Below are 24129 nucleotides of genomic sequence, written 5' to 3'. Positions count from 1 at the left end.
ATATGACATTCAGTTCTTTGAGTGTATGGTATACAAAAAAAAAATATGGATCTGTTAAAAGATTTGTACAGCAATTTAATTGAGAATTGCTAGATTTATGTATATATGGTTTTTAAATTGTCTCGAATTTAAATTGAATTAAATATTTTGTTTGGTTATACAAATTATGTATGTATGTATGTATATGTATGTAGATATTTGTGGTTTTGGTTTCCATTTTGGATCTGGTCATTGTTTGGCAATAATTTGGATCTCGTTTAACATTTAACATTCAAATACATGTACATATCTCGCTTATTAACTAATCCATCTTAAAGTAACGACTAGAATTGTGCTGAGATGGTATAATACGAATTAATATTATATCTAAATTGTTTCTACTAATTGTAAGTTCCAAATCTACTAAGTAGCATTAATGCCGATTACCAAAGGCAATTAAAGAAACAACGAAAAAACTAAAAAAAAAAAAAATAAACAAAAAGTCTAAATAATATTATAATTCTAGATATATAGATACAACTGCAATCGGTTTTTAGTTTTTTAAATAATCTATTTTGATTTTGCATAAAATCGTTCTAAAAATAAATTCTCTATATGTGAGAGATGTCGATTACTTAGACCCAATGACTTCGCTGCGTTGTAGGCTATAAAGCATCGTTGTGACTCTTTGATATGGTTGTCTCGATTTGATCGATCCGTCGAAACGATGGCATGTATGTGGAGCTTGCCTGGGTCACTATCGAGTTGTTGGAGGAACTCTATAATAAAATCAACAGCAATCAAATCAATTCCAAATCCGCCGATTCCCTCAGTAATGAACTCACCTTCTTTTGGCGATACGAACGACCACGTACACGGGTTGTATTCCGCCGTACGGGATTAACTGTGGTCGATTTCTGTGAGAGCCGCACTGAGCTGAAAGTGCTACCCCGATGACCACGTCGTATTTGCGGCGAAGGAGTGCCCGTAGCTAAAAAGAAAAGGAATTCCAATTTGTTATGTGACAGTGGCCAAAGATGGGGGGGCTTCCTTACGTGTTCCAGCTATAGCCGTGCTCCGTTTGCTAGCCTGTAGCATTCCAAATACCACAGCACTAAAGGAACCATGATGCGAAGTCTGCCGTTGAAGATTTGGCGTTTGAGCCAATGGAATGCCAGCTGGCAAGCGTACAGGGGAGATCAATTGGCTCTCGGTTATGCCCTTGGGGTGTACATAAAATGTAGTCATCATGCCCTTGCCTTTGACATTGATCTCACCGCGTTTCTGCACAGCAACAGAAGAGAGTTTAAAAAAAAACTGCTAAGGAGCAAAGGGTAATCGTCTATATCTACCACACAGGTGTATCCTCGGGAACAAAGAAGTTCCGCTGTATTGGCCGGCACTTGGACACGCCAATTCTCTCCAGTTGAGTCCATGCGTGAGGCCACATTCACCGTATTTCCCCATATGTCGTAGACTGGTTTCCTAGCTCCAATCACTCCACTTACCAAGGGTCCACTGCAAATGCCTACACGTAATTGAAAGTTATTGAAGGCATCGCCATTGATCTCCTCGAGTTTTTGCTTCATGGCAAAGGCGAATTCCACCAGATCGCATACGGAGTCCTCCGAGGTTTCGCCACGTGCCCGCAAATGTTCGTGATTCAAGCCAGCTGCAGCCATATAAGTGGCACCCACTGTTTTGATTTTCTCCACTGATGCAAAACGCGGCTCCTCCAGCAATTCATCAAAGTCACCTAAGAGTGAGAGAATCGAAATTGGTCGGAATACAAAGAGAAAGCATTTAATCAATCAACTCACAGATAATCTCATTTAGGATACGTATGCAGGCCTTGCCATTGTCAATGTCCTCTGAATAAAAGTCCTGGAAATTGGGTATGGAGGCAAACATAACACCGCAGAGATTATGCATCTTGGAGTAAAGTTCGTCAGTGTGCTCATCGGAAAGGTAATAGGCAGCTACATGGTCTGGCAGAATATTCTGAAATCGAACATTTAATTAATGAGCCAAACGAAGAATGAAGACAATGTACCACAAACGAGGTGGAAATGGAGGTGGGACTCGGGAGTGGAAGGAGTACAAATGGTCGAATTGGAAGGAATGTGTGTACCTTAATTAATGTGTCATTAAGCGCACGATTGGATTTCATGTTGGTCAGTTCACGCTCCGCTTGCTCTTTCCAAATAAAGTCGAGACGTGAGGTAACCTACAAAAGACAGAGTTTAGCACATATATTTCAATATGTACATATGTACATATATATATTTGGTTTTCTTTTTTTGGCAAGTTACCTCTACTAATCTGGCATGATAGCAGACCATAACCAAAAATGATATAAGCAATATCAACATTTGGACGCCCAAAGGCATACCCAATCGTCCCAAATTGACGAGACTGAAGCTTTCCTCGGTATTGAATTTGAGCAGAATTAATGCGGTATAGAATCCCACCATTCCCAAGGCCATAACAGCCTTGACCAGGTAATACAATTTCAGGGCCGTGGCCAGCGAGACGAGGCAGAGTACCCATGTGAAGACAATGTACTCGGGATGGGCGCACACGTCCTGGGCCTGGCGCATACCAAAACGATCCTCATAACTGAATGTTGTATTGTTTAGGGACACTATGTGTCCATTTTTGGTTAGTGTATAGGGTCGATGCGATTGCTCAAAGTGTTCCAATGGGGACGACAGATTCAGATTCAAGGCATTGGCCAGAGTTGAGCGAACCAACTCATCGGTGGGGGCACTGGTTATATTCTCATTGAGCAAGGCATCCACAATTGATGCCGCCGATGTGGCACCTCCGCTTGTCGGTGTGCTAATGGTGATGTTATGGTGAATCGTGGCCGATAGATAAACATTTAGTTTGTATTCCTTATCCGCCGCCGCCGCTGCCGCCGTTGATAAACTGGAACCATTCGTATAGAGAGAGCCACTATACAGACGAGCCTGCTCATCGATGGTGCCACTATAGGTGGATGAGGGGCACAAAACCAGGCCAATGGCACTTAGCATACACATGGATATGATGACGCCACAAATGAAGAGCGTGCGACGTTGTCGCTGATGGACCAATTTGGCGGAATTAATTTTCAAACATCGTGGCAGACCTAAAGAAAAGCACAAAGATATTTCTTTAGACACACACGCACATGCACACACACACACACACACGGACACAAAATGGGAAGTCTGACAGGGAAATCAATAAGTGGTAATCACCTGGAAACTCTTCGGCCATCACCAGAACACAACAGAACGTAAGGACGACAGTGCCAGAAGCTAGACAAATGATGAGCCGCGTACACCGCGGTATGATGATGACTTGGCAGAGGACCATAAATATCCAAATGACAAACACACACAGCATGTTGGAGCTATGTTTCAGAGAAGGCAAAAATCAATTAGCAACAGTTCATTAATTAACAGACCACCCAGAGAAATGGGGCCCCATCCCCAAAGATTGTGCCAAAGCCCGAAACGTAAATGAAGAGTCGCGAGGCAGCCAAAAAGTCTTCCTTGGGCGCGTTTTGCATCCAATTTCACATATGTACATACATACGTACCGGAACATATCCTCACGCAGCTGACAGAATTTCTGCTCTTGGCCTTTGTCCTTAAACTTCAATGTCCAAGGATTCAAATATTCGCGACGAATTTCCTTATTCGAATTGATTTGAATGTTTTGTTCGATGAACTCATCAATCTGCAAGTAATGTAGCAATAACAATTAAATTCAAAGTTTGTTTTGCAGACTTACCTCCTCGTCCAAAACGGTAACCGAAACGCGATGATCCTGTTTGGGATCGACTAGTATAGAGTCGGTGCGATTTAAGCCTTCTTCCGGATTATTCAACTACGATAGGAGGTCATATATTTATAGAGGCACTCACTTAAGATAGATTTACTTACATTTTTAAAGGGTATTTCTGGTATCCAGTCTGTGGTGGACTCATCTTCAATGATTAATCCCTTGGCATCGATGGCCTCCGCTAGATTCTGCACACTTGCGCCATTCCTCGGCCTCAACTGTTGCTCTAGGGGTGCTGACATCATGGCCGTTGGTGAGGAAACAGTGGAAAGGCCAGCTGTTGGTGCTCCAGCAGCATTGCCAGCAGCTCCTGGACTAGCACTAGCACCTGAGCCCACACCTGTGCCTGCACCTGCATTGGCCAATGCAACGCCCAGTGCTGCTCCATTCTTTAAACGACGACTATTATCCATGGCCACCCCTTCGACCACATTGGGCAGGGAGTTCAATGAGATGTTCTTTTTCTGCTGCTGTTGCAATAGCTGGGCTGGCTGTTGCGGGGGCACAGCAATGCTGGCAGCATACTCCAGACTGTGACCATCAATGCTGACGCCATCGCCACCAGCCCCCATGCCACCGCACACTGTGGTGGCGCCTCCAATGCTGCCACTACCGCTGGCCGAGATTGATTTGGGCAATGCTGGTGTGGCAGATGCCGAAGCAGATCCACTGCCAGCCAGATGGGCACTGCTCCTGGTGCCGAAACGTCGCTTTGGCCTGGATCGTGGGGAATGGGAAGGAGGGGGGTTTGGATGGGTTCGATACAATTGTTAAATGCCATTGCTCCATTGCCTATTTGGCACTCTAATCTTACCTCAATGGTTCGGTGCGTTTGATGAGGTAAGTTTTAACGTTCAGCATTTTGAGATGATTGTCCCGACTGCCGCCATTGCCGGGCTCCACCTCGTAGGCATCGTTCAGACACTTAAGAGTCGCTTCCGAGATGTGAACGCGACTATTGAAGGGACGTGGGGACGAGGGGATAGGGTGGGTGGTAATGGGGTGTACAAAATGTAGTTGGTGAAAATTAAATTCAAATATTTGCATACGTTTGCTACGATTGTGCCGCCCACGCCTTTATTTTTCAGTGTGTGTGTGTGTGTGTGCGTCTGAGTGTTGTATTGGTCTGTGTGCCTTTCATAATTGGGTCTGTGGGTCTGGTGTCTACTACTTTCACTCCAACTTCGATTTGGCCTCTCCAGTTAGCTAGAGATTCTGTTCTGGCCTAGGCCACAATTACATCAAAGCAGTTTACATTAAATTGAGCTTTTTCATTTTCTCTCTGAGGTTCTAACCCCCTCTCCATCCCCCTTAGCCTTGGCTAGTGGTTTTTGGTTTCTATTATATTTGAATTTTCCCCTCTTGTGTGCAACAAAAACACGCCAAGCTGGCAAAATTACTTAGCAATTGTTGTTACTTTTGTTCTAATTGTTGTTACTGTTTTGGGCATGAACGAAATTGGCCAATTAAAATCCCTTGCGCTAGTCTAAGATTTTGTGCAGAAAGTTCTTCCCTTGGACTTGTTTTTTGCAGAGAAAAATAATCTTATTCTCTGGTTTGTGGCCAAACAAAACAATTCGGCCAAAGATAAAATGAAATCATTCTGAATGCTCAAGCTTAATATTTTTAAAGATGTGAAAAAGCCCCTTTAATGGATTAATCAGTTAGTTTTTGAGAGTTTTTAAAATTGTTAACTGGGAAGAAAACAAATAAATAAGTTAGACATCGCCCCAAATTAAGAGATGTATACTAAACGCATTTCGTATACGATTTAAAAAAAAATCTGACTATTCTGTTCACTCTTATTTGGGTTATTCCAAACGCCAAATTCGTTTCTATGCAAAAAAAAAAAAAATCGTTAACTTAAAAGTCGATTAATATAAAATTTAATTTGCCGATAGATGTTGATAACAAATATTAGTAAAGCAAATTTAATAGCAGTTAATAAATTTAGCCAAATTTCTAAATTTCTTGAAATGAAACTAAGTTTTTTTTTAACTATTCAAGAATAATCTCTGAGGTTAACCAAAAGTCATAATATGAACAAAATTCGTAGTAAATGTTTATATATTTAGTTAATTATTAAGAATGTGGTTTGAGTTGTGGTCTCAATGTACATGCAAGTATTTAAAATTCGGTAGATAAATTTACATATATGAAGACTGGCATGATTTAGCATTGCCCATGAACATGACAAGTTTGTGGACGAAATCATTGCCCCAATGACTACCAATTTGAAATGTCCGCCCACAAAACACACACACACACACTAGCCACCAAGGCAAACACACACACAGACACACGTATGCAAGGAAAAAAGCCGAGACTGGCTGGTTGTTTTGGCTTACCCTGGTATTCCACCAGATTCCATGTGATTTGCAATGATAACATCGTTAGACCAAACGTCAAAATGCCATTTCTTATTGCCCAGAACGCCGCACATAACCGAGCCGCTGTGGATGCCGATGCGCATATTGAGATCCACCTGGGAATAAATGATACAAGAGCAGAGAGAACAGCCTCAAAATATGCAAAGCACACAACTGGCCAAGGCAGCTGCTACTGCAATGCCAACAGTCAGTCAGCGAGTCAGTCAGTCCGTCAGTCCGTCAGTCAGTCCTTGTCGGTGGATTTCGCATGCATCGAAATTGCCGCAGCAATTAACGCAGCCAAAAATTATGGTGAACCTTAACGCGAACCACCTCCAACCCTTCCTCAAAAACACAAGAAAAGGGGGGGAAAAAAAATCAATTAAATTTTTGTGGTACTTTTTTGTCGCATGAGAATTTAACCATTCCTCGTCCTTTGCGTCCTTTTCGTCCTCATTGTCATTTTGCCTTTGGCTTTCTCTACTGAGATTTGCATACAAATGAATTGTCAACACGTCCACCAGCAGTGGCCGAGAGTAGCAATGGGTCACATAGGCCGCCGCCTCTGATTTCGGCTCCGCCCCCGAACACAACAATCTTGTGCAATAAAAATAAAATGGATACAAAACAGCTGACAGCTGAAAAATGTTTGCCGGTATTAAATTTTGCCAACTTCCCCCACTCCCCTCTGACGGAACCGTGACCAGGAAGATCTCCTATAAACTGACTGAGTTAAGTCCTCGAATTTTAACTTTGGCAAGGACATGTTATGTTAAGATTTTTAGTGGAATACTTCCACATGTCCTGGTCTGTTTTAATCTCTCTCTTTCTTTGCAAAGTCATATATAGAATATTCCAAAATTTAGGTCTATATTTCTTATCAATAGAACAGTCGACTTTTAATCACCCACAGCATTTTAAGCCGAGTCTATAGATGGGTATTCCATTTGTGATTGGTAGAAATATACAATATACAGTTGCGAAAATAAAAATAGCTCGCCCTTCAGTATTTCTTTACTTTTAGAGTATTTTTGACTGCGAGCGAAATGATTTAAAATTTTAAACTTTACAAACAATTTTTGTAAATTTTGCAAGCAGGATTCGGCCATAGAAAGCACTTAAAACTGGATAAATCGGCCATATTGGAAGAGATATTGCTATTTTTATTTTATAGAAACTATTGATTGTAAATAGAGCCATCTGGACACCATTTCAAGATTAAATAGACGAATAGAAATGGGTTTTTTAGTTAAAGAATCTATTGATTTGCAATCCTTCAAGTTAACTGCCCGCATTGAGAATTTAAATGGAAACGGCAATGGGCTTTTTCTTTGTGCGCTTCGTGCTCATTCACACCCTCGAGCTTTAAACACCTCCCACCCCACCTCCAGCAAAAGGAGACTTGTGCGTTTTTTATTGTCCCACTCACATGCGTATGCAAGCGCACATCCTTAATGGCCTTTATCATGTGCAGGCCAGTTTCCACGCTGCACACAGCGTGATCCGGTCGCGTCTTCCAGTTGTCGCTTTCGAACTGTGATACACAATAATAGCAATCGCCCAGCAGTTTCACACGCAGACAGTGATTGTCCTTAGGCATCAGAAATGGAAGAAATGGATAACAAGTTTCCGGCATGCAGAGAATTTAACGTATAAATTGAAAAATTTCAGTTTAAACCAAAGTAATTTATGACTCATTGTAAGCTATAGTTACCTCTGCAATGCGATCGAAGCGAGCGAATAGATCGTTTAATATTTTCACCAATTGCTGGGCAGACGTTTTGCTGGCTAACTCCGTAAAGCCCTAAAAGAACGGAAACCAAATACAACTTATATTCTAGTTAGTTTGTTGACTTTTGCTTACCTTAATATCTGCAAAAAGTATGCTAACATTATCCATGGGATACACATACAATTTGTTGAACTGCGTTTCCACAGTGGGATCCGTGCCCTTGTACATTTCGCTGCGTATTTGATTATTCACAATGTTGGGCAGAACTGCAAGCAAGGGAAGTAAATGTATACGTAAAGGATACTCAACGGGAGGACACTCAATGTACTGCAGGTCTGTAGTTCTTAAGCAACATGAAACTACTGAAAAGTTGAAATGAGCACCCGACAAGAGTCCGGGGTCATTTCTACCTGACTCTTGGAGTTAAATTGGTCAAGACACAATGGCAGAGATAGAGAGAGAAAGAGAGAGGTATATGACGACTTACAGTAAATTTACAATGTAAATATCCTTTAACCTAATAAGTACATCAAGTGAAATTCAACCATTTTGAATAGCAATAATGAAATTGATAACATGAACTGATATATCTACATAGACATATGTTTTAGCCAACAGTAGAACACTACTCCTTGTATGTATTAATATTTTTTGCCAAAATGTTTAAAACTTTACTTTCCATACTTCAGTTACATAGGTTTGTTTATTAGTGTTGGTCTAAAGGAATAATTTTGGTAGAGAAAGTTAACTGGCTCATAGTTTCTCACTTACTTAATCAGTTGACTCACTAAATCACTTGTTCACCTGACTTGCTAATTCATTTGTTCAGACTGTACTAACTTCCCTAATTAGTTCTTATACCCTTTTGAATAGTATGTATTAACGGTAATCAAAAGTTTGCAACGATTAAAGCATGTCCTACTCATAAATCTCCTACTAATTCAACTTTTATACAATTAAGAAATCAATTAACTATTAAATCAATGAACAAGTGAGTCAGTAGGTTATCCAATGCACAGGTGAGTGAGTCAAAAAGCCAAAAATTGTTCTAATAAAACTTTAATGTACATACTAACGGTAATCATTATCACCAATGAGACTCATACCCCAAAAGGCTTTAAGGTATTAATACTCACTTGAATCCAAGAGTTTTTGTGTACGCTGCAATTCCTTTTCCGATTCCTTTTTGTGTTCCATGGCTTTGTGGGTTTCGATGAAGGCCAAGCGTTGTCCACGATCTGTTAAATATTTGGTGTACATGCCGGCCACATTGATGGCCGTATACAGTATAAAGTTGGCAAAGATTTGAAATAAAACGCAGTCCGCATTTTGACTTGCCTGCAACAAGAACAAGAAACAACAAACAACAAAACAAAACCAACACAATGGTCCACAAGAACAACGATTAGTGGAAAAGGCAAATGTGAAAACAATTTGGCAATCCAACCGTGTGGAGTTGTATAATGCCCACCTCTCCATTTTGCAATTTGATGATGGTAATTACGGCCAGGTGACAGCTGGCCGTGATGGTGCCGCCCACCACGCACCATTTCAGTGGCAATGGCAACATGGCATATGGAACAAAAATCACAAACAGAATATACCATACCAGGTATTCGCGATCGGCGAAGCCAACGCCTTGGCCAACGAATCCTGCACACGGTACATGGAAGAGGCAATAAAACATTTATGATGGCACGATGGCCCACAAACAGAAAAGGATTAGCCAGAATTTTCAAATTTTATGGCTGCAGCATGTGACGCACATGATTTATGTATGTATGTGTGTGTGTAAGTGTGTGTGTTTAGATGTGTGTTTGTAAATGTGTAAGTGGGATGGTCAATGTTTTTGGTTAAAAAGTCACAGTGTTATTAAATCGAAAAATGTATGTATCATATACATACTACCAAAGCCTAATTAAAGTTCTTTTTGGTCCTGTCGTTATTTAATACATATATTAACAGATGTAGTCAACTACTGACTTTAGTCAACAACCAAAAGTGTTGAAGAAACTAAAACCATTCCCAATAGGGATTTAATATTTAAAAAGAAATTCTGCGTACAATAATAAGTGAAAACTGATTGTATTTATAAAAGGAACAGCCCTGGAACTATGGGAGAAAAAATAAATTAATTTTTTTCAATAAATATGAATAAAATTTGGAAATATATTTCGAATGAATTTTTAGGCCTATAATGTGTGGCTTGTTGGAAAAGGGGGAAAATTATATTTGTGCTTTCTCAAATATTTCTTTTGAGTCCCGAAGAGTCTGCTCGAAAAAGAAAATCACAGACTAATGCATTTTGCTGGAGTGATGACGCTTTTCCCCGTTTTCCCTCTTTTGACAAATAGTGCTAAGGAATATGAATTTTAACTTTTCATGTTCTTTAAAATACGGAGCAACTAATTGTGAGACCGTTAGTTTGAAAGGATTACCCAAGACAAGATGTAAAATTTAACAAAAAAGTAAAGAAATTGGAATCGCGGTTTAAGAAAAAAACGCGTTTGAGGGGCGAAATGATTGAATTTCATACGCATAATTGGCCAGAATCATTTTTTTGTTGGCATAAACTACAATTGAAATGCTAGAGGTCTGGAACTTTGCAAGGACATAAGTAGGGCTGAAATAGAATTTTAATTTTTTTTATTTTTGCAATCTGATAACGGTATTATTCGTATTTGCTTAATATTAAAAAAAATGCATACTTTTAGGCTTTATTTTTTCAAATATTTTGTCGAAAGTAAATATGAACACTTCATATTTATTTTCTAGGTGACTTTAGCATTAAAGGCAGTTTAAACATCAATTGAATGCATTTTACCACAATTCAATTACAAATTGCCTTCCATTTCCAGTAGGACAGAATTTTGACTTTAGCATGTTAAAGAGCAGTTTAAACTTTGGTTTTTGGTTTTTGAATGGTGAACGAGTGTGTGAAATATCAACTGTAACCTAACCTTAGCTTACCTTGTATATTGAAGAGGACCCAAGTGCAGACAGCGGCCCAATGCAAATAATTGTTGGCAAAGCATCGCCAATAGCCCAGAAAGCATATCGCCATATTGGCAATACCGCAGCACACGGACCAAGTAATGGCCGTTGCCATGCCGCTGACTTCGGTGGTGTCACATGGATTGCACGGACCGGTTTCAGCTCGACGCAAGATCCAGACGAGGGCCAAGACAATTTTCAATACGAAATCAACCACATTGACAATAATCAAAGACTTCTGGCGTTGCCTGTGCGTATACGTTAGATAGCTACGCTCGAGGGAACTCTGTTTAAAAGAATTGGTTAGCGATGGACAGAGAATGCCCTTAACCACATTGCCACTCTTGAAGGCCGAATAGGTTTCGTTATTCAGCGGACGCTGAGGTTGGCTGCCAGTGATGATAGAAATGGACTGGCCAGATTCCATATCGTGATCTGTATGTTAAAAGCAGGATACAAGGGAATGGGTTACATACCCCATGGGAGGGAATTATTGATTTTATTCTATACTTTCTACTTGTTTCAAGCTTCCAGGTAACTCACCAAAATTGCTATTGCCAAAAATGCTGCAGCTTTCAGTGCGTCGCTTGGGCCCATATGCACGCTTTGCCTCCACAATGCGTACGGATTGGACGCGTAGTGGCGTCTGTTTGGCAACGCCTCCACCTACTCCTACACCAGCTAGCATGGCATGCTGCTTCTTGCGCAAATTGGATAAAATTGATGTGGTGGAGGCACGCAGCGAGGGTGGCAGATCACCATTGTCATCCGTTTGGGCCCCATCGCCGGGTAGTCGTGGGATTTTCGACATATCCGTTGCCAGCCGAAGAGATGGAGTGCCGGCACTGTGCACTGTAGTTGTTGTTATCGTCGACGTCATAGGCGTCTTTGTGGTTGCATCCTGCTGTTTGTGTTTTAGTTTAGCTTTTAATTAGTTCTAAGTGCCGACCGGGCCGGAAACCATCTAACTTACCTCGGCTTTCATCATTGTGCCGGCCGCTAACACAATTGATTCTGTTGTTATTCCAGGTCCTGTTTCTGGTCCTTGTCCTGGCCCTTGTCCTGTTCCTGTTTTTGTAGTCACCTTAATCTCTTCATCATTTGCGGTCTGCGCTGCGGGATTGCTTAGCCCCAGGCCATTAACATCGTCGTCGTCATCGTCGTCATCGTCGTCGCCATCCAGTCTTAGGTCGTCGATTTGTGCCAAGGCAATAGCACCCTTGTCGACGGCTCGTCGGAGTATTACACCCTCTTCTGGCTCATCCTCCGTATCCTTAACATCCGTTTTCTCCTCCTTGCCATTCCGTTTAATCGGCATTGTCTCAACGCTGGACCGCTGTGTGAGTTCGGGTGGCGCGGAATGTGTCACACTGTTGCTTTGTCTGCGCTGTTGCAATGCATAGGAAGGCGTTGGACTCAGTTGTCGCAGATGCACCTCATCTGAGACTAACTTGTCGTCATCCATGTTGCGCGATTCCTCCTCTTCGGTTCTGCAATGAAATTTATGTTCAATTGTTGGTTTAATTTTTTGTGTTGTCTCTTAAATTTATCTTAACGAATCTGCAAAGCAGCAGCAACTTGAAAAGGAAATTAAGGAATGGGCTTTAAATTTCAATATTCGCTTTGAAGTTGTCGTCGAGTCTGGTCCGTTAGCTGATTGCTCTGGCTCACAAACATTCCCCCCACTCACACTCATACTCACACACACACACACACACACATAAAATGGCTTCAACAACTTACAATCATCTTTGGGTCTAAGACCAAAATGAAAATGGTTTCTAAGCGTTAACATTTTTGGCCAGAGCGTGAATCAATTTACCAGCTTTGAGGCCTTTACTCTAAATTGTAATAGCAAAAAGTCACCTCAACTCGATATGAATTTTGTCACATTTTAGTTTAGAGCAAGATCTAAATTAAAGGGCTGACAATTAGTCCCATAATGAATCGAACGATTAAGGGCTTAAGGTAGGCCCTGAATTAAATTTAATGAAGTTCTCTAAATTACTGTTTGATCGTTTTAAAAACAACTTCTTAGATCAAAATATACATTTTTTATTTAACCCATTAGAGTTTTAGTTTGTAATCCCAGAATGTGAATTGAAATGTAATACGACGATAATTGAAAACAAAAAGCAAAGCTGAAACAAGATTAAATTTTAATTTCTATAGGCAATGTCAACTTTATCCTTGCATTAGATTAAAATAAATGAGATTTCTATGTTTGATTTCTAATCTTACAAGAAGTCCTTTAATGTATTGGCTCATTTTTTAACAACTAACTAGAGAGTATAAAGTATCTTAAGGTAAAATTAAAAAAAATTTAAGAAAATATATCGAATAAATATATTTTCGATTTATAGAAAAAGGAAAATTTTTGCTTTGTCATTTGGGAATTTTGTCTAGTCTCTGGTGAAAATGAAGAGCATTTAGGCTTTCATTTCAATTTCATATGCCGCACAATCTGAGCTGTTGAATAATTTGTTGTTTATTTTGTTGTTGTTGTTGTTGCTGTTGTTGGCACGCGCCCTGCTAGACCAGATACCTTCATCAGACAGACAGATAGGCCAACAGACAGACAAACAGACATACATACATATATGTTTCTTATGAGCTTATTTCAAGTCGAATTCCCATTGCCGCAACGGAAACGCAAAAATGGCGACATCTATGATGGCGACGACAACGACAACAACAACAACAACGACAACAACGACAACGACGACGACAGTCAACAACTAGAAAATGGCGCGTTGATGTCGTTGTCATTATTCAAATTAGCAGTTAGACACACACGAATACACTCACAGTCTGATATGAAGACACGCACACACGCATACATGCATCTACTCATTCATATGCAGGATATAATGCTTGTATATAGCATACTTTTCAGGGCACTGTCACCTTTTCACCAAGCAAAAGACGAAATTTAAATCCAACAGATAAAATGGCATGATAATGCCACCAAAAAAAAAAAAAAGAGCCAATAAGTTGCAGTCAATATGGCAAATTTAATATGAAATTTACATTGCGAATGGAATATTTCCATTATACATAATAGGCATATATACATACATATATGTATTCACATATATTTACATATATTATTATTAATTCAATTTAAAAATATTATTATATATATTTATTTGTTGGCTGCAAATCGTTTGATGTTCCTTGTGGGAATCAAAAATATGTTTTTTGTATATGGATCATTTATTTTTATTTATGCATGTATCAAAAGATTTTATTGAAATGCATTTATTTTCTAAAGAAGAGAATAACACACATACTAACTAATTTTGTCTCTTGTACTCTTTGTCTCTTTGTGTGTGTGTGTGTGTGTGTATTGGGTCGATTATTTTACTGCATTTCCTGGACGTTTGTGCCTAATCACTTGATGGCATTTAAACACATTAAATAGCTGTTATCAGTTATCATTTGGCGATATGAACAGCTCGCATTTTGGTTTCTGATTAGCTTTTTCAGATGGGTAAACCCAATAGAAGGACAGAGATAGACAGAGAGAAAGTAAATAAAGATGAACTAACAAGAGAAACATATCTATAACTGATAGTTAACGATGGTTACTAAGGATAATTTTTATTGTCATAGACGTAAAACAATGGAAATTTCCAATTTGAAACCTTATTCTCTGTCTCTGTGTGATTTAACACAATTGTCAGTTTACTGAAAAATTGTCAGTTGTAAAATTGATGCTTTTAACACCTTTTTCTCAACAAAATAAAAAAAAACCGCTCCATTGAGAAAATGTCTGTATAATTTCAGTCAACCGTATCTTTCACATTTTCAGCATCATCATGAGAATTACGCTTTTTGGCTATAAACTTGCTATACATACTATATCTTTGTATGTATATATATATTGATATTTGTCTTTATTTACACACCTGTAAGCTTTAATCCAATTAACTACAAGTATATCACATGCCAGCCCACATTCACGTTTCGTTTTCGTTTTATTTATTTATTTTTTTTTATTTTCTTTCTTTCTGCCTCTGATTACCACATTGCATAATGAAATTCAACACAAATCTGGAACTAAACTGGTTGCTTTGACTAAAAATGGAGTTGGATTGATGGCGATTGTTGATTTGGGGTTTGGTTTGGTTTAGTTATATTTTTTTTTTGTTGTTGTTGTTGTTGTTGGTGGTGCTTTTGTTTTTGGGATATATCATCGGGTACGCTCAGTTCAGGTCGGTGCCAGTGAGTGAGTAATCCGAAAGATAAATAAAGAACACGACGACAATGCAGAAGTGAGCATGAGGTGCGTTTATCGCGACACGAAGTTGTTTGAGGCAGTGAGATAAACGCCTAATATAATTATCGCTTTTATATATAAATATGTTGATAATGGCGCAACAATATATTCAAAATAAAAAAATCGATAATACAATATTGCCCGAACTGAGGATAGTGTACGGATGGGATTCTCCAATAGAATCATTCTTACATTTTTGGTTAGTCTTTTGGTTAGCAATTTGGTTTATAAACCGAGAAGTAAAAAACAAAACAAAAAAAATGCCAAACAACGTTGAGTCATGAAAGTTTGCGTCCAATACAAAGAAAAAACTTGTCACTTAACGTCATCACATTTAGGGGGGAGGGGTAATGTTGACTATGATGCTATGATAAGAACTATTTTCTCCAGAGATTTCTCACACACACATTATAATCTACATATGTATATGTTTGTGTTTGAATCCAGCTTTTGCACTGCCGCCCGCGGCCTGCTTGGCATATTTATTTCGGATGTTCGAATGTTTCTTTTTTTTCGCGTCTCTCACATTGAACTGGCATTTGACAACTGAGCGCAAAAATATGCGATGGAGTGAATTAAATATGTGAAAAAGAAGCAAACCGAAAAAAAAGTGTATATGTACATACATGTATATAAGTATGTATATTATTACTGACTCTGAGCGGACATCATAATGGCGTTCTCTCTGTTCCAGCTCCGGTTTGGACTCCGGCAGTAAGTGAAATCAGTTTGTCAGCCTGTTCGGTAAACAATGTTGCTGATATGGTAATTGGCTGACTCGGCTGGCCCTTCTGTCTTTGAGGATGACGTTGATGATGTTGGTGATAACAGGAGCGGTTCGAGGTAAAATTAGAAATTCTAACCATTTTCTACTTGTCTTCATCTATAAATAAACATAAACCTATTAAAAAGAACAAACCACTTGGTCTCAAATGACAAGTAGCTAGCTTCCAAGGGGCGGTACACCCGGCAATACGACAATCATCAAACACATGTCCTTCAACTAACTTGGACATCACAGGATGTGGCATAATATATTGCTTCATATATATGTATAAGTAACTAGTCATAAGTTTTACTTGTGATAAACAAGTCTGATAAGAGCCACCGCAATATCCTTCTATTCCTATTGCCTGTTAAAAGTGTCCTCTTCGGTGCAAAGGCAGACATTGGTTTAATACTCTCTAAAAAGGGATAATATTGGACACATGGAGCACTTACTGGACAAGATCAAGTAGATATCTTCATCAACGTAAGTTGACATGAAAGTACAAAAAAATTGATGAGTCTTGTGTGTGATGAAAATTCTATACGGTATACGTTTGGTCGACGCCTGGTTGTATGCAATGGAATTTCTTTTTTATTTATTTCTATTCTATTTCTTGTTTTACGAAATTTCCTGTCGAGAGTCTGGTTCTCTATGCGGTTCTCTTTCGGTTTCTTTGTATTTCTTCTGCTCTTCATTAGATATGAAATGTCAAAGACATGTCTAGCAATGTTGGCTTTTATTTATACTATTATATGGGAGGCAGCCTCTGGAGTTAGTTTTCCCAAAGAGTCAGCATTCCTCCGTCATATGCCGCAACAACCCACCTTTCAGACAACCAGCCAGCCCTTTTTATGAGCTTTTGTTGGCTTCTTGTTAAATTTATGGCCATAAGAAACTTGTTAAAGCACATTATTGGGTGTGTAACAAGTGTGTGTGTGTGTGTGTGTGTTTGGGTATGTGTGTATGTGGAGGCTTGTATGAATGTGTGTTAGTGTTTGTTTGCTTTTTGTGCTGCGGCTTTCGAGTCATGACACTCTTAGGATGAGTAACAGGAGCAGGAGCAGGAACAGAAGCATGAGCATGAGGCAGCTGCTTAGCTAAGTAGATTAAAGTCATATTTACACGCCTCTCTCATCTCCGTGTGTGTGTGTGTCTCTGATGTTGTTGTGGTTGTGTTTGAATTTGTGCTCTGCGTTAAGTGGCAGCAATTAACACTTGACATATTTATGCTTAGCCCTGGGGCCACAACGGGGCATTATTGTCAAACCCTAGCAACAACTTAGCTTGCCTTGACTTGACTTGCCATCCGATGGCAAGGCCAACCAATCAACACGTTAGCAACTACAACTACAATCAACCAACTGTTACAAACTACAACAACAACAACAACAACTACCATGTCTAACAAGCTGCTTATTTTATTTATTAAGCGTTTAAGCCGTTTCCAGTGGGCGTGGTTGTCAACCTGCGTTTGGGGCAGTGGGAGTGTCGGTTTAACGTTAAAGTAGTTTCTATGGCTATGCAAATATTTAAAGATGATTGCAATCATGTGCCGTCAATTAGTTACATATTACCACTCAATTACTACTGCTCGAGCTTTCTATAGTGCAATTTATTATTGAGAGCGGCCAATTAAATGCGGCCTATTAACATTAACACTGCCAAAATATTATTTACATCAATTTTGGTATAAAATGAGAAGGACTATAAACCAAATAATTGGTAAGTCTTTAAGGTGCCCTAGCTTTTTGAGTTCTATTCACACTCAAAAAGACAACAAATGTGTACTAGTTCAATTCAAATGAATTTCATAGTCTTAGGAGTTGGATAAGTTCAAAGTCTACTTAGCAACAACATAGCAAGCAAAAACCACAAAAAAAAAACAAGCTAAACTTATAAATAGAATAATTTACTTTAACTTGCTACTTAGCTTCCTTAAAAGAGTGCTTTTCCTAGGGTAAGGCTGAAGTCGGTGAACATCTATCCTACCTATGTGGGGGTCTATACCCCTAGCGGGTCTTATATATATATCTGTTGGGATATGGGTGTGTCTGGCGCAAGCCAAGAGTTGGTAGATTTTTCGTTCAACGTCATTAAGAGAACAGACCATGCCCTTTGCTAGTCAGTCTTTCCAATCGTTACCATCATGGAATGATGACTAGAATCTAGTGATTAGATGCACACTTTTTTATTTTTATCCACTGTACTAAAGAACGTTAATTACAAACCAATGCTTAGTGTTCATAAATTGTAAACATAATATTATAAAAATAATTGAAAAGCAATTAACAAAACATCATTGAGTTACTTTTTGGGAATAACAAATAATATCTTAAACTTTGGTTAGAGTTCTTTTAAATATATAATATTTGTGGCTAAAATTATTCCAAAGAAATTCGAACAAATTTTTGTTTTAATTTTAATTAATCTTTAATTTGATTTAATTTTTGGAATATCTTGCTTCTTACAACTGTCTTATTAGTAAGTTTAATATGTAAAAAAAGATGTTTCTCTCTCTATAGCATACTTTTAGGTTGATATTTTACAACCCCATATACCTTGATTTCAAAATATCTGGAAATGATGGCCAAAAGACGAGTTCATATTTAAAATCCATGCAAACAAAAATCATTTTGGCGTGTTCAATTTTAACTTTCTCTTCACCACAAAGTTCCCTAAATTTTCACTTTACTTTCGATAAATTAAAAAGAAATTGTAAAGTAGATCCGAATTAAAATGTGCATATTAAATATTCGAAAAGGCAAGAATTGCAGAGTTTGATTGCGATAACTTTAGTTTAATGTGTATTATTTAACCATTTTAGGAAGACGAGACAAATTGATAAAATTGGCAAAGAACAAAATACATTCTTAATATAGTCATAATAATTATGTTTATTGAAGACAATAATCATAATTATTGATTCGGTTTGGTAACAAGACAAAAATGAAAAAAACAAACGAATGTTTAATGTAGATTAATTTTGGTCTATTTCATTTGGCTAAAAGTCGAAAGACTTTAAGAGACGACAAGGGTCAAATAAGTCTACCAAAACTCTTAATATTAACTTGCCTGCGAATACAAGGTTATCCCTGTCTATGGGTGTGTACTTGTGTGTATGTGTGTGTGCGTAGCCTTACGTAGGTACATACATACATACATATATATTCTATCTTTTGGATTTGGGTTAATGTTGGGCATTGGTCAACATGGGTGTGCTTGCTGTGCCGTGTGCAGTTGAAAGGACGCAACAAAGCAGAAAATAGAAAAATTACTCAGCGATACAATAAAAAGAAGGCCGGCAAAAAACGAAGGAAGTAGATAAAGAATACACCCAAATAATGATGGGGACAATAAAAGAATGGTCTGCATAACACTTTTACTGTTTGTATACCATGCACTAAGAGGGTTGAATGGTATATTACCTTTCTTAATATATATTTACAAATTTTACCTTAAAAACTTTTTAGAGTAACATAAAGGCATCAAATTTGTTTGTAGACTATTGGCTATAACACAAATTATATATATGAGAATCTTCCAAGAGAGGCAGAAAAATAATGGCGTAATTCTTACTCAATAGTATCTAGTTTGGTTTGTTTGAATAAGAAAAAATTTATGTATCAATTTATCAGCAATTTCTTTAATTTCTCTCTGCACTTTTCTTCTCTGCGATCCCGATTTTCGTCCTTATGCTAAAATTTAACAATAACAGTTAGTTTTAGACTTCATGGGCTGTTTGAGCCCGTCATCGGACAATTTATTTATCTGATTTTAGTACAATTCAAACAAGGATTTTCCAACACAATCGTAGTTTTTTTTGCCTGGGCTTGATATGAACCGCCAATAAATTTTTCCTTAAACTCTGCCAAAATTTGTTTGTGACATTATAAGTTAAAGGCATACTGAACTATATATTAATAATCTAAGCCTCATATGTTATAGATTTTATAAAATATCCAGACGTGTCTGGAGACATCCTTAATTGCTGTTCGGTTCTCACGCGATTCAAAGAAAGGAGAGGGCACTACTAAGGAACTTAGAAACTTGCTGATAAAATAATTGATTTCTTCTCGTCGGCCTGACTCACACAAATTAGAACTAACAATATTAAAACTAATATAAAAATACTACCTACATTTCGTTAGTTTTATAACTTGAAAAAAGTTGTTTGATGGTACACCAAAGTCGGAGCTACAACTTCACTTTACTTTTTCTTCCTTTTGGGTATCCATTTGTGATGAGAGTTTAGTGAGTGAAAATGTTTTCAAGAACTCGACCCAATCAAGGCCAACAAAAATTGACCACAAAGTAGTGCGGTTGTAACGGACACGGACACGGTTCTGCTTCTTTTTGTGCTTGTTACGCATTATTATGCACAAAATGCGCTTAGGTCGAAGGGACCTCAGCCATGGAATCTCCAACAGCGCGCGCTAGGCGAATCGCTTTGATGTCCTTTTTTTTGTTTTTTTTTTTTTTTTTTTGGTTTGGTTTGCTCAAATCAAAGCGATTTATTTGACGGCTGCTTCTGATTTGGGTAAACACATCATCTTAGACTAAAAGTGTGAGGGGGCGGGTGGTCGGTAGGTCGGTCGGTCTGGCTGGTCGTCTGTCACAAAAGTGACTGAAGTGAATAGAATGAACGAGCGAGCGTAAGAAAGAAAGAAAGACTGAATGTATATAAAAAAGGCAATAAGCCGTATAAGTGGCCACTTTTTAAAGCCGCAATCAAGTTACAAGTATTTGCCAGGGCATTCAAAAGCCATTAAAATTGACAAATGTTCACAACAGACACACAAATTTCTGATAGCCAAGAAAAATAAATGGAAGATGGAAAAGCAACGAAACGAAACGTGAAATAAGAAGCAAAACAAAATCTAATATCAGTAGGTAAAGTCAAACTTGAGTTAATTTTGACATTCACCAAGGAGTACACGAGAATGATAAAGCTTGGGTTGGGTTGGTTGGGTCATAAAATCTGGCCGAACATGGCTATTTATGTTTATGGCGCTCAGCTAATTAGGTTTGCTATTGCATACTTTTAGGGGGCGAATACGCCTGCGAGGCACTGCAGTTTGAAAGTTTCTCTGCCCATTAAATGTGGCAAAATGTCAGTTCGCCACCGCCCCTGCCCCTGCTCCTGCTGTCGCTGTCTTCTCTCTGGCCGTCTGTTTACTATTAAAATTCACTTTTTATGGAGCAAAGTCAGAGTAAGCGGTGCAAAGAGGTTGCAGAGAGAGAAATAACGCTACAGAGGTAGACTCAAATAGATGTTTCCCTTCTGCTTTTGCCATTTACCTAGTGGTATGTATGTGTGTGTGTGTGTCTCCTCTGTGTCGTAGTCCTTTTTTCTAGTCCTTGCTGTCGTCTTTCTCTCTTGACTGTTTCGTTTTGTTGTTTACTTCATCAAAATTTGCATAGAAAAAGGAATTTGCATAACATTAAGCACACACAGAAATTTCGAAATGTTTAAAGTGTTCACAGCTGTTTCTCCACCTTTTATTTTTCAGATTTATTCTCAAGTTGCATAAACAATTGGAACTGTAAAATTAACTTAAGCCATTTGTAATTTATCGTGAAAGCTTTCACAACAGCAAAAAAAAAAACCTTTTGCCTCGATAATTGCTCAACCCACACTAACAAAAACAATAACCACAAATATTAAATGAATGTCGTGCCGAAATTTCTATACCCTTTCTTAAATTTTTGTTGTGTTAGTCTTTACACATCCATAGATGTCAATGTGAATATGACTCTTGATGAGACTATGTAAATTTGTGTTTCCTATTCAATTGAAATTATGTGAAAATTTCAGCTACAACTGTCTAGAAAGATATTATGTTCATCTGAATACACGAACGGACGTAGATTTAGCTTTAAGAATTTGTCTCAATGTGTCTCTTATTCCGTTGATTGCGAATCTATTTTCTGTGCGTGGCATATATCTAACAAAAATGAACATATACCCTTTTTACAAGCGCATACAAATACAATATTAAAAGTAAGGCTGGGCTATTATGTAATTAATATTGCATAACTCGATTAAGTCACGAGCCTGCCGCAATCCTTTATGCTTTCACTCAAACTCTCATATACAGCTGTCACTGCCCAACCAATCTATAATCGACAGTGGGCACACTACACTGTCCCACAATTAAGCCGAAAAGCTCCTTATAAATCCTAACCTATCCTGGAATCTAACATAATGTCAGCGATGTCCACAAAAGTCAAAAGAGATTCGCCAAAAAATTTGAACGACAACCTGGTTCGGAGTGCTTTTTGATATTCGGAGCATGGACTAAATGTTGAAATATAGACAACAATTCAAGCAAATGCCAACAGATGATTCTATTGATCAAAAGATCGACCTTGTGAACCCAACTTTTCCTCAGTGTGTAGATTACCTGCTAAGAGTCTGAGTTCGGAAAATTACTCTAATCGAAAGACTTTTCTGAAATTTTCAGTTGAGTTCAGTTCACTGTGCGTATGTGCAATTTTCTATCTCCTTATATCAAAGAGTGCAATATTACGTCTAGTTGTTTCTCTAGTTTTTCTAGTTGTCTAGCAAATTATGGCCAATTAGAGTTTGCTTCTGCCCTGCTTAGTCAGGGATTTAATTGATTTTGAAGCATAGAAGAAGAGAAAAAAACTTTCAACTTTTAATAATTGTGAGAATTCATACACATTTCATGTTAAATTTCAATTCGAGAATTGCTTTAAGTGAGGCTCCATTGAGCTTACTGGTTGGTGGCGTCTGTTGCCATTTTTATATAGAACATAATTGAAATATGAGATTGACATTGAATAGCTGCCACACATTTGTTTTTGTTGTTGCTGTTGTTGTTGATGTTGCTGCTGCTGTTGCTGCTGATGTGGCTGTTGCCATTGTTGTCGCCTTTGTTGTCTTGGCTTTTCATTTTGACATTGCTAGACATCATTTTGTTTGTTGTTGCATTGGCGTCGTCGGCATTTAATTGATTATTATTGTAAACAAAAGAAAATGGCGTCGCCACCAATACCCTTACCATTAGCATCTCCGGTTTCCTCACCCCCGTCCACCTAGAACCTACTTCTTTTTGTCACCAATTTCTCGGTTGATCTACGTCCTTTTATATGTAATATACTTTATTTCAGAGTCTCTTTTGTTGCTGATATGACATAAAATGAACAATTATTTAACTGCAGAAGCTATTAAATATTTCCTCAAATTCGTTTGTTTAACTTTCATCGATGGGAAACGCCAATTTGACCAGGAAAAACAACTGCATTGCACATGGGGTCCTTGAGTGCTGAACAACTGACAAGGCTTACCACTAATACTCAACTTAAATGAAAGCATGGATCTCAGCACAATTTCAGTTTTAGCAATCATTTAATAAACAAACGTCTAGGCAAATTTCTGTCCATCAAAATGTGCTTTCAATGTAAATATTCCAAAAGCTACCGAAATCCAATTTTTTGCTTACTGGCATTTACCAAAGCTCAAACCAAATTAAGGACCAAGAAAGAAAAAATGTCAATCTAATGCAATTGTTAAATCATTGCCCGCCAACAGCAACAACAACAACATCATGGGTAATACACTCACACTCACACTCACATACATATATACATATATCGAGAACTGTCGACACTCACCTGAGGCAAATCCTCTCCTCATCTTCCAGTTCCATATTCATGGTCTTGTCCTATTTTATTTCACTTTGAATTTTTCGTTCTCTACTGCTTTTATTTTTTCTTTTACTCTGGTTTGGTTTTTGTAAATTGTTCTTTTTTGTTATTTGTTTTTTTTTTTTTGAGTTGTCAAGTAGGAGTTTTTACTGCCAAATGCAGAGAATACTTGAGGTTGACAGTGTTCTTTTGCTTACTGTATTGAACTAGGAATGGTTCGGGGGGGGACTTTAAGTCAGCCCACAGCGTTTTAAGCTGTTGTCAATTTGCCTAATCCGTCTACCAAGAGGAGCAAATATAGCACCACGAGCGGCAGTAAACGGCATATCTCTCGCATAGTGCAAATCCTGATGTAACTACCCATTGAGATCCCTTGAAATCTGTAAGCAGATAAGCAACAAAATCACTTATTTAGTATACTTAATAAAGCTGTCAATCTCTAGTGTGAAAAACCTAGTCTGTGAAAAGTTCTTAAATTTCACAGGCACGCTCGACAAAG

The 24129-nt window shown here is 38.3% G+C and overlaps 1 protein-coding gene across 1 annotated transcript; it reads right to left on the bottom strand.

Annotated features, from left to right (window-relative positions):
- Positions 1-581: 581 nt before the first annotated feature.
- LOC6645098 (adenylyl cyclase 78C) lies at positions 582-23659 on the bottom strand. Its single transcript, XM_023177149.2, is given in 22 exon segments — positions 582-758; positions 825-970; positions 1035-1263; positions 1332-1735; positions 1800-1980; positions 2111-2206; positions 2292-3112; positions 3225-3379; positions 3569-3708; positions 3763-3858; positions 3915-4530; positions 4628-4768; positions 6162-6298; positions 7612-7773; positions 7897-7986; positions 8047-8180; positions 9051-9252; positions 9386-9567; positions 10885-11343; positions 11452-11812; positions 11882-12398; positions 23598-23659. Coding segments are annotated over 22 exon segments (5454 nt in total). The 5' UTR covers positions 23639-23659; the 3' UTR covers positions 582-614.
- Positions 23660-24129: the final 470 nt, after the last annotated feature.

Source organism: Drosophila willistoni (assembly GCF_018902025.1).
Source record: "Drosophila willistoni isolate 14030-0811.24 chromosome XR unlocalized genomic scaffold, UCI_dwil_1.1 Seg105, whole genome shotgun sequence".
Classification (NCBI taxonomy): Eukaryota; Metazoa; Arthropoda; class Insecta; order Diptera; family Drosophilidae; genus Drosophila; species Drosophila willistoni.
This window is presented reverse-complemented; position numbering and strand designations above follow the sequence as displayed.